Source organism: Oncorhynchus clarkii, chromosome 1 (assembly GCF_045791955.1).
Source record: "Oncorhynchus clarkii lewisi isolate Uvic-CL-2024 chromosome 1, UVic_Ocla_1.0, whole genome shotgun sequence".
Lineage (NCBI taxonomy): Eukaryota > Metazoa > Chordata > Actinopteri > Salmoniformes > Salmonidae > Oncorhynchus > Oncorhynchus clarkii.
In genome coordinates, this window is record NC_092147.1 from 32,842,115 (window position 1) to 32,853,287 (window position 11,173).

The following is an 11,173-nucleotide window of genomic DNA, read 5'->3' on the forward strand; positions in this document are numbered from 1 at the left end:
GAGGGAGGAACAGAGGAGTTGTGTCTTAAAGCTCTAGGAGGTATGCCCTGTGATGTTTTTGGGCTGAGGAGGGGATGAGGTACACTGGTAGAATGCTCTTTGGCTTCTTGGGCATGTGGTTGGTTCATGGCTCTTTGTGAGGTTGGTTCATGGCTGTGTCTGTGGTTGGTTCATTGTTGTGACTGACGTGCACTTGGTTCATGGCTGTGTGTTCTCTCCCCTGTCCTCTGCAGTCTCTCTCTATCCTGTGGTTGGGTCGACTCTAAAGCTCCTGGCCCTCTTCTCTTTGGCCCGGTTATTCTGAAACCACACCTGCACTACCCTGCATGCCAGGCCCTCACACAGCAGGGGGCTGGATTGCTCCCTGTAGCAGACGGAGTTAGGCAACCTGCTGGTGGGTCATCTGGGTATGCGGCCTCTGCTGCTGTCTCGGTACATGCCTATCCACACTCAGACAGACTTGGACTGGTGTTCTGGTCACAGTCTTGAACGTTGAAGCTCGCCATTCCATAATTGTATCCCAGAGACAACAGATTGCTACAGTTCAATTTGGGGTTTGTTCAGGTCAAAGGACAAATCGGTTTTCCCAGAAATGTATTTTCTCTCAGTGGGGACGCCCCATGGGCTTGGGGAGGGATGGAGGGAGGGAGAGAGAGGAGGATGCTGGGAGAGAGAGGGAAAAGGCTGGATGGAGAGAGAGTGACCCTCTCTGTCTCTGTAGGATCAATGGTTGTGAGAGAAGCTGGAGTCATCTGCAGGACCCATCTGATTAAATGAGCCATAGGCAGCTCTGTCAGTCTGTGAACAGTGGTGGGCCCTGACATGGGCGTCCAGGGCGTTCTGAGCCTTGAAGAGAGCCCTGCAGAACGGACAGCGCCTGTGGTTCTCACCCAGACACAGACCTCCTCCTCTCCCCAGGGTCTGGAGCTGGCCCTTCCTCTGACGAGCCCTGGTGTTCTGGAACCATACCTGATGAAGTACAGACAAACACAGCAGTATTACATGTTATTACACAAAACATGATCACCATTACATAATTATAGAAATGTTACTATGAGAATGATAGAGTACCTGCACTACACGTTTCTTCAGGCCTGTGTCCCTGGTGATGCCCTCCAGTACAGAGCGGGTTGGGTTGGAGTTCAGACTGTAGCGCTGGTACAGAACCTCTAGCTGCTCCGAACTGATGGTGGTCCTCTGGCGCCTAGCCCTCCTCTGCTCATCACCCTCTCTAACTCCCTCTTCCTCTCTCTCACCGTCCATCATATCCCTCATAGGCGTTACCGCTGTCCCTTCCTCCAGCCTACGCTTCAGAAAGGGCAGGGATGGGCTAGGAGCACAGTGTGTGTTCGTGTATGAGGTTAGAGATGGACTAGGAGCACAGTGTGTGTTCGTGTATGAGGTTAGAGATGGACTAGGAGCACAGTGTATGTTCGTGTATGAGGTTAGAGATGGACTAGGAGCACAGTGTGTGTTCGTGTATGAGGTTAGAGATGGACTAGGATCACAGTGTGTGTTTGTGTATGAGGTTAGAGATGGGCTAGGAGCACAGTGTGTGTTTGTGTATGAGGTTAAAGATGTGCTAGGAGCACAGTGTGTGTTTGTGTATGACGTTAAAGATGTGCTAGGAGCACAGTGTGTGTTCGTGTATGAGGTTAGAGATGGGCTTGGAGCACAGTGTGTGTTAGTGTATGAGGGTAGAGATGGACTAGGATCACAGTGTGTGTTAGTGTATGAGGGTAGAGATGGTTTGGGGATGGAGTGAGCGTTGGTGAATAGGGATAGGGGTGGTTGGTGGCCAGATGATAACAGGGACTGGTACTGAAGCATAGACTGGAGTATTATGGGCTGCATTAGACCAAGGGGGAGGAGAGAGAGGTCTATGGGGAAGGGAAGAGTGGGGAGGCTTGGTAAAGGAAGAGGGGGCAGGGGGAGTTGGGATAAGGGGAAATGCATGGAGAGATTAGACTCGGGTATGATAGTTGGAGAGGGGGCAGGGGTGGTTGTCGATGTCGTAGTGTCCTGCTGCTGCTCTGGAAGTGGTTGTGTTTGGGAAGAGGGTGGAGGAGAGGGTGTTGGTGAGGCTTGGGCTGGGCAGAAGGAATTCACTGGGGCTTGGTCTGTGGACAAGGTTACAGGTACAGATGCCGGTGTGGTGGGTACAGCTTGATCTGGAACTATGGAGGCTTGGGAGAGGGATTGGGCTTGGTCAAAGATTGAATCTGAGACTGGTGCTGGGGGTAAGGGTGCAAGTACAAGTGCTGTGGCTGGGGTTAGATGTGCAACAACAGTATTATCGTTGTCCCCCACTGGGAAGGGTGTGAGGGGGTAGAGGCAGTCATACTGTCTGGAGAACGTCTCCAACACTACCGGAGTGATCATTTGCTGGTGAACAAACTCCTGATGGCTCTTCAGGATCAGAGAGTCAGAGAACAGCTTCCCACATTCTCCACACTGCTTCTCCTCCTCCAGGCATCCCTCCATCTCTCTGTTCTGCTGTCTCTGTCTGCTCTGATTGGATTGCAGGGCCAGCTCCCAGCCATATCTCTCCAGCAGAACTCTGAGGGCCTTCTCTGCTCCATCCCTCTTCTCACTCTCCTGCATCTCTCCACCTCCCTCAGGAGATGAGGATGGATTTGACTCTTTCTCCATCTGGTGAAGGGGGGAGTCACTGTCAGCTGTCTCAGCCTGGGTCTCACATTTCGGGGGCTGGGCTGGAGACTGGATGCTAGTTGTCACCAGCTTTGGAGAGGGATGTTTAAGCCCATTTGTCTGAGAGGAGAGGGCAGTGATGGTCTGGAGGGAGAGGGCTGAGGTGATCTGACTAATGTTCATGTTAGGGTTGAGCTGCAGATCTCCAGAGAGGTAGAAGGACTGGAGCATCTGCTGCTGTAGAGAAAACAGGCTGTCTGGGGAGAACTGGAGTGGAGAGAGGAGGTTCCTCTGTTGGAGACTCTCTGCTGCTGAAGGGAGGAACTGCTTTAAGAGGTTCTGCTGCAGTAAGGGGAGGTGCGGGAGCAGTGTTGGACTAAAAAGCTGGGGCTGGAGGAGGACTGTGTGTTCCTGTATATGGGCCTGGGCTAACTTATGTTGCTGTTGTAGCATCTGGGCCTGGGCTAACTGCTGTTGGAGTAACGTTAGGTCCTGCTGTCCTCCAGATGCTGTCAGGTCCTCTACTCTCCGCCTCTTAGCCTGGTGGCCCTCAGCCTTCCCAGAGACACCCACACTCAGCTGGGCTTCACTGAGGGAGGAACAGGGACTTGGGGAGGAAGGGGCTGATCTGGTGGCTGTTGGGGGGCTTCCCCTGGTAGATACCTCTCCTCCCCCTGGTGAACGGCTGGAGGCAGTGTTCTGAACCAAGGCTGGAACTAGGGTTTGGAGGGTGTGGGGTTTCAGTGATAGCTGGGTCCGAGCTCCACGGGCTCGTGTCTGGTGCAGTACAGAGCGGAGGTGAATGTCCAGGGCGGAACTCTGGCTGTAAGCCACCCGACACATTCTGCAGCGGTAGGAACTTGGGTCCGGGCTGCAGCAGGTGTCAGGGGAACTGGGGCTGGAGTCCTGCAGGACCCATCTGGCTCTGGCACGGTGGGACAGAGAGTTATAGAGGACCGGCAGGATGGACCTCTGAGTGAAGGACTCACAGCAGAAGGAACACTTGTAGGGCTGAGCCGGGTCCAAAAAACGCTCCAGAGTGGGGTTGGAGCCCTTGCTGAAGGGGTTGGGTTCTGACCCTGCCTCCTCCTCCTCCTGCTGCCTTGAACCCTGGTCACTGTCACCAACCCCTGAACTGGGCCTCTCCTCCTCCTCATCTGGGTCATCCTTTTCATCCTCTCCTTCATCTCCCTTTCCCTGCTCTCCCTCCCCCTCCTCATCATCTTCCTCTTTCTTATCTGTCTCTTCTTCACTCCTACTTTCCCCCTCCTCTTCCTCCCCCTCCAGGCTGATTGGTTGTTGGATGTGTGCTCCACTCTGGTCAGGGTATGTACCCTGTAGGTGTAGGCCCTGTAGGTGTGTGTTGAGCAGGTGTCTCTGCAGGGCCTCTTGGCTGCGGCACCGTCTGGGGCAGAGGTGGCACTCTGTCGCCGCCCTCATGGCGTGGTTCTGCCTTCGAACCGCTAGACTGCACCTGCCGCAGCGAAACCTGTAACCATGACAATCAGAGGGGGGAGGGGCATCACTGGGAGGAGACAGGGGTAAGGTGGATGAAGGGAGGATGCTGGGGGAGAGAGAGGAAAGAGTGGGTGGGGAAGGGGGAGAGCTGGGGGACTCAAGGAGGTGAGAGGTGTTGTCCTCTGCTGGGTGCTGGTCCTCACAGGGAGGAGTCAGAAGAGCAGGGACATCTTTGGCGGTGATTACTTTTTCTTTTTTTGTATGGTAGTCGTTTTTTTGAGACTCGTTTATGAGGGATTCCTTCGTGTAAGAGCTGTTTGTGTTGCAATCGTTTGTTTGAGATTCCTTTATATTTGAGTGGGACTCCATCTGCAGTGTCTCTTTCTGCAGAATCTCTGGCAGCTCCACTGCCACCTGGAAAAGAAACCAACAACAACGTCAGTCTGAATCTATCCAAATGACTGATTGCCTTTATAGTCAGTCAAAACAGTGTCTTTCCTGTTTGATAGTGCAGATGGAATAATAATAGTGATGCTCCTGTATTGTCTACATCACCTCACTCTCCCATTACACACTAATAATAGATGGAGGAAAACCAAATCAAGAGTGTTTTTAAAATCAACCACACACGCACACACACACACACAATACATATATGCCCCAGTGAGAGAGTGAAGGTCAGGCTTAATCTAGACAGAGACATTGGAAAGCCCGGAACATAATGGACATCATAATCCAAGTCTGAATTAATGAACCTATGCTATTATCAGAGAGAAAGGGGGGAGGGGGAATGGGGGGTGGGGTACAGAGAGAAAACGGGGGGGCTGGGAAGGGGGAGACAGAGACAGAACAAGGGGTGGAGAGATGGGAATAGAGAAAGAACAAGGGGTCGCAGAAAGAAAGATGGAGAGATAGAGTGGAAAGAGAGGGATAGAGAAAGTGAGAGAAGATGGAGAGATAAGAAAAGGCAGTAAAGAAAAAGGGAGTAGGGAGAGGGTGAGAGAGATGAGAGAGGGGTGAGAGAGGGATGAAGGGGGGAATAGGAAGAGGGAGACAAAGAGCACTGATCATGCTGGGCAAAGTAATGGAGGTTGGTGATGTGGATAAAAATGAGCACTCTTTGTTTGCTGGAGACATTAAAAGCTCCATCAGCTTGACTGCCCTTCTGCTAAGAAAAGGTAGCTAGAACACACACAGAAACACACACACTTACCACACTCATGAGCTTGTCCACACAGTCCTGGACCACACTGTGTGTGAGTATGAGGTGGCGTCTCAGGTGTGTGTATACCAGTGTGTCCTGGCACAGTGGGCACTTGCCAGTAGCCTGTTGGTGAGTAGAGCGCTGGTCTGTTCTGGGGTGTTTGGGAGAGAGGGGGCTCTGTGTCTCCTCCAGCCCAGAGAACGATCGCTTGGCTGGAGAAAGGGAATCTCTCCTCTCCCCCTCCTCCTCAATGCTTCCACCTAGAAAGGTAACACATACAGTACCAGTCAAAAGTTTGGACACACTTACTCATTCAAGGTTTTTTCTTATTTTTTTTTCTACATTGTAGAATAATAGTGAAGACATCAAAACTATGAAATTACACATATGGAATCATGTAGTAACCAACAAAAAAAAAGTGTTAAACAAAATATATTTTAGATTCTTCAAAGTAGCCACCCTTTGCCTTAATGACAGCTTTGCACATTCTTGGAATTCTCTCAAACAGCTTCACGAAGAGTGCTTTTCCAACTGTCTTGAACAACTTCCCACATATGCTGAGCACTTGTTGGCTGCTTTTCCTTCACTCTGTGGTCCAACTTATTCCAAACCATCTCAATTGGGTTGAGGTCGGGTGATTGTGGAGGCCAGGTCATCTGATGAGGCACTTCATCTCTCTCCTTGGTCAAATAGCCCTTACACAGCCTGGAAGTGTGTTTTGTGTCATTGTCCTATTGAAAAATAAAATGATAGTCCCACTAAGCGCAAACCAGATGGATTGGTGTATTGCTGGAGAATTCTGGGGTAGCCATGCTGGGTAAGTGTGCCTTGAATTCTAAATAAATCACAGATAGTGTCACCAGCAAAGCACCCCCACACCATCACATCTCCTCCTCCATGCTTCCCGGTGGGAGCCACACATGCGGAGATCATCCGTTCACCTTCTCTGCATCTCACAAAGACATGGCGGTTGGAACACAAAATCTCAAATTTGGATTCATCAGACCAAAGGACAGATTTCCACCTGTCTAATGCTTGTGTTTCTTGGATCAAAGAAAGTCTCTTCTTCTTATTGGTGCCCTTAGTAGTGGTTTCTTTGCAGCAATTCAACCATGAATGCCTGATTCACAGTCTCCTCTGAACAGTTGATGTTGAGATGTGTCTATTACTTGAACTGTAATCTGAGGCTGGTAACTCTAATGAACTTATCCTCTGCAGCAGAGGTATCTCTTGGTCTTCCTTTCCTGTGGCGGTCCTCAGGAGAGCCAGTTTCATCATAACGCTTGATGGTTTTTGTGACTTTACTTGAAGAAAAGTTCAAAGTTCTTCAAATTTTCCAGAATGACTGACATTCATGTCTTAAAGTATTGATGGACTGTAGTTTCTCTTGCTTCATCAAATATCAAACACCTCCAATCCAAAGTTAAATCTAGAATTGGCTTCCTATTTCGCAACAAAGCATCCTTCACTCATGCTGCCAAACATACCCTCGTAAAACTGACCATCCTACCGATCCTCGACTTCGGCGATGTCATTTACAAAATAGCCTCCAATACCCTACTCAATAAATTGGATGCAGTCTATCACAGGGCCATCCCGAACTACAAAAATCTCTGAAACTGGAAACACTTATCTCCCTCAATAGCTTTAAGCACCAGCTGTCAGAGCAGCTCACAGATTACTGCACCTTTACATAGCCCATCTATAACTTAGCCCAAACAACTACCTCTTCCCCTACTGTATTTATTTATTTATTTTGCTCCTTTGCACCCAATTATTTATATTTCTACTTTGCACATTCTTCCACTGCAAATCCACCATTCCAGTGTTTTACTTGCGATATTGTATTTACTTCGCCACCATGGCCTTTTTTTTGCCTTTACCTCCCTTATCTCACCTTATTTTCTCACATCGTATATAGACTTGTTTATACTGTATTATTGACTGTATGTTTGTTTTACTCCATGTGTAACTCTGTGTTGTTGTATGTGTCGAACTGCTTTGCTTTATCTTGGTCAGGTCGCAATTGTAAATGAGAACGTGTTCTCAACTTGCCTACCTGGTTAAATAAAGGTGAAAAAAATATATATATATACAATTTGAGCTGTTCTTGCCATAATATGGACTTGGTCTTTTACCAAATAGGTCTATCTTCTGTATACTACCCCTACCTTGTCACAACACAACTGATTGGCTCAAAAGGCATTAAGAAGGAAATAAATTCCACAAATTAACTTTTAACAAGGCACACCTGTTAATTGAAATGCATTCCAGGTGACATCCTCATGAAGCTGGTTGAGAGAATGCCAAGAGTGTGCAAAGCTGTCATCAAGGCAAAGGGTGGCTACTTCGAAGAATCTCAAATATAAAATATATTTATTTAATACTTAGTTACTAGATGATTCCATATGTGTTATTTCATCGTTTTGAGGTCTTCACTACTATTCTACAATGTAGAAAATAGTACAAATAAAGCGTGTCCAAACTGGTACTGTATGTTAATACACAGCAACACACACACATACTGAATACTAATTGATCCTGTATACATTTTCTATTAGGAAACCTTCTGGGGTTCAGACCAGTTCATTCAGACTGAATACCTGGTATTGACTGTTTAATTAATAGAGTCGCAGACTGAGTTAGACCAGATTTAAATCCTGACAGTTAGACCAGATTTAATCCTGACAGTTAGACTACAGGAAATTAGAGTCATCAGAAAGGTACTCTCCCTCTATCTCTCTGTGTATCTCTCTCCATCTATCTCTGTCTTCCGCACCTGCTCTCTCCATCTATCTCTCTCTCTCTCTCTACTGCACCTGCTCTCTCTACCTCTGAATGCTTGGCTATGAAAAGAAACTGACATTTACTCCTGAGGTGCTGATCTGTTGCACACTCTATAACCACTGTTATTTGACCCCGCTGATCATCTATGAACGTTTGAACATCTTGAAGAACGATATGGCCTTAATGGCCATGTACTCTTATAATCTCCACAGGGCACAGCCAGAAGTGGAGTTGCCACCCCTCAGAGCCTGGTTCCTCTCTAGGTTTCTGTCTCTCTAGGGAGTTTTTCCTAGCCACAGTGCGTAGACATCTGCATTGCTTGCTCTCTGGGGTTTTAGGCTGGGTTTCTGTATAAGCACTTTGTGACATCTGATGATGTAAAAAGGGCTTTATAAATTTATTTGATTGATACACTGAGGGAAGATTTCCCGGGTTCTGATTAAGCCTAGTGCTGCTAGACTAAAAAACATGCCGGAGAAGCTCTATTGACAGTGCTTTTTAGTCCAGGATTAGGCTCGGAGTCTGGGTAACTGACCCTTTAAATCTCTATTCTAGAACATTAAAGTTCAATAGCAGTGTCTCAGTGGTGATGTCTCAAGTTAGCATTGTCAGGGGCAATATGGGATGTAACGAGCTTGTTTCGACAAACCAATTAACCCAATAGATCCCTGACCATAATTAATCATTCCTTCTCTCTCTATCACTCTCTCTTCACCCTGCTCCATCTCTCCAGGTTTTTTCTCTCCGTTGACATTATAGGCCTGCAGATCATTTTCTCCATTCTATTCGTCAACTTGTTCTGGACTGGTTCTCAAATATGGTTGAAACTCCCTCTTGCCAATGCCTTAATTAATCATAAACTTTTAAATTCATCAGGGGGACTGAACAAGTGCACACTTCAGATAGCTGGTCATTTCCAAATCCCTCCTAAGTCTCTTACCTGTCTCAGGACTGGGACACTTCCTAATGGTGAAAGTAGCCGCTAGCCCCTCCCCTTCCTCCAGGCTCCTCCCTCTCACTAACTGCAAGTAGTGAAGCTCCCTCTTCTGATGACCAGGGGAGTGGGTATGTCTCAATAGGTGGAGTTTAGAACAGGAGGAGTAGTTACACAGGACACAGTGGAACAACCAGGACCCTCCATCTACTGCACTGTCATACTGCTGTAAGAACTAGAGAGAGAGGGTGATAGGTTAGGGTTAGACTGTGACGGAGAGAAAGATGCACTAAATAAATCTGGTCCCTGTGCTTTATTTGCTGTCTATATGCCAGATATTTAGAAATAATCTTATAGTCCAAGTACAGCAATGACACAGGCCTCCAAATCGTGTGTGTGTGTACTGACCCTGTAGACTCTGAGGCTGGCCTGGTGTTGGGTGTTGATGCTGTGTATTTTCAGTTTCTCCAAGCTGGTGGTCTGGAAGTCACACAAGTTACACTTCAGCTGAACTGGGTTGCCTGTAGCAACCAACTTCCCAAATTCCTCCCTGTCCCCGGCCTCCCCCTTCTCCCAGAGGTGGGAAGCCAGCTGGTACTGGGCCCTGTGTCTGTCTGTCTGGCAGTGCAGGGTGAAGTTAGCCCTGAGGGGGGTGCTGTAGCCACACAGCCTGCAGTAGCAGCCTCCAGCCAACAGAGAGCGCCACTCAGACTGGGGCAGGGAGCAGGGGGCACTCAGGTGAGACATAAGAGACTCCAGACTGTCAGAGGAGAAACTGGAACACACCAGGCACTGGAACACACCACAGGAAAGAGGAGAAGAGGGGGAGAGAGACAGTGGAGGAGGGGGAGAAGGGGATGGTGAGGAGGAGGGAGGATGAGAGGGGGAGGGGTTCAGGGTTGAATCCGGGGCGACTGGCTCCTCTGCTGATAGTTGATGCATATCCAAAGACTGTTCCCCACCTAGAATACACAGCACACAAACAGGCCGTGAGAAAACATACTGTACATATAGGCATGGATATAATCAACTATCAACCTAACTTGATGTGCCAGTGAACAGAGCCCAACAGAACAGTTATTGAGTATGTGTGTGTGGTCTCTCCCCTATGCTGTGTGTGAGTTGAGGAGGCAGACACCTGCAGTGGGCCAGGTAGTAGCTTCTCTGCAACACGTTGTGTGTTTGTTTCAGGCGCAGCACGTTAGGCATGTGTTTCTCGCTGGTGATGTGTATGCAAAGATTCCGGGCAATGCTGGTCTCATAATCACACACCTCACACCGCCACCTCTTACCCTGGGAAGGGGGCTGGCTGGGGTAGGGTGTGTTGTGTGTGCAGGGGGCTGTGTGACTGTGGGGTGTGTGCGTCCGTAGCCCTGTTCGCCTGCCGTGTCTCTGACAGCGTAGCCCCCATTGTGTGCGGAGTGTGTGTGTGTGTGTGCCGTGCGCAGGGTGTGTGTGTCCTGCTACCTGTACGTTGCTGAGGTGTTTGTCTGACTGCATGTGTATGCTGAGGTTTCCTTTAGAGGAGGTTGTGTAATCCCACACACCACAGAGGTAGGGCTTGTACTCACAGACATAACTCTCTCCCCGGGACAGACGAGGGTGGGCCTTCCCCGTGCTACAGTACACACACACACACACCCCTTGACCCTCCACACACACACACTTCTCCCCCGAGCCCCCCCCCCCCCCCCCCCCCCCCCACACACACACAAGCCCCCAGATGCAGGGTGTTTTTCTCTGAGGTGGGCATGCAGTGTCTGCTGGGACTTGTAGTGCCAGTTACATTTGGGGCATTTGAGCATCTTGCAGGAGTTCCAGGAGTGTATCAAGGCCATGTGACTGTTCAGTGAGCCAGGAGAGGACGGAGAGGGGTGGAGGTATTTAGAAACGGTCTTTAAGTTATCATCTCCCTCTCTATCATTATCTCCTTCTATCTCTCCATATCCCTCTCTTTTTCCATCTGTCTCTTTCGGGTTGTTGTTTGGTTTTGGAACTTTGGCGGTGTCTCCATTGGCAATAAGGGAAGTGTGAGTGGTGTCTGCCCTCCTATCATCTGTAACAGGTGTGCTGGTGGACTCAGGCAGGGCTGACTTCTGGGGTTTAATAAAGCTCAGAGGAAAACTAGGACTACTGCA

At 48.9% G+C, this 11,173-nt stretch overlaps 1 protein-coding gene across 1 annotated transcript; it reads right to left on the reverse strand.

Moving 5' to 3' along the window:
* Positions 1–738: 738 nt before the first annotated feature.
* On the reverse strand, positions 739–10,873 carry LOC139379447 (zinc finger homeobox protein 3-like; the record flags this gene model as incomplete). Its single annotated transcript, XM_071122500.1, has 8 exons — positions 10,747–10,873; positions 10,503–10,678; positions 10,178–10,427; positions 9,444–9,997; positions 8,997–9,270; positions 5,324–5,574; positions 1,072–4,524; positions 739–969 (listed from the first exon to the last, which is right to left on the reverse strand). Coding segments are annotated over exons 1-8 (5,316 nt in total), but the record flags the coding sequence as incomplete, so codon positions are not given.
* Between the last annotated feature and the right edge of the window lie 300 nt (positions 10,874–11,173).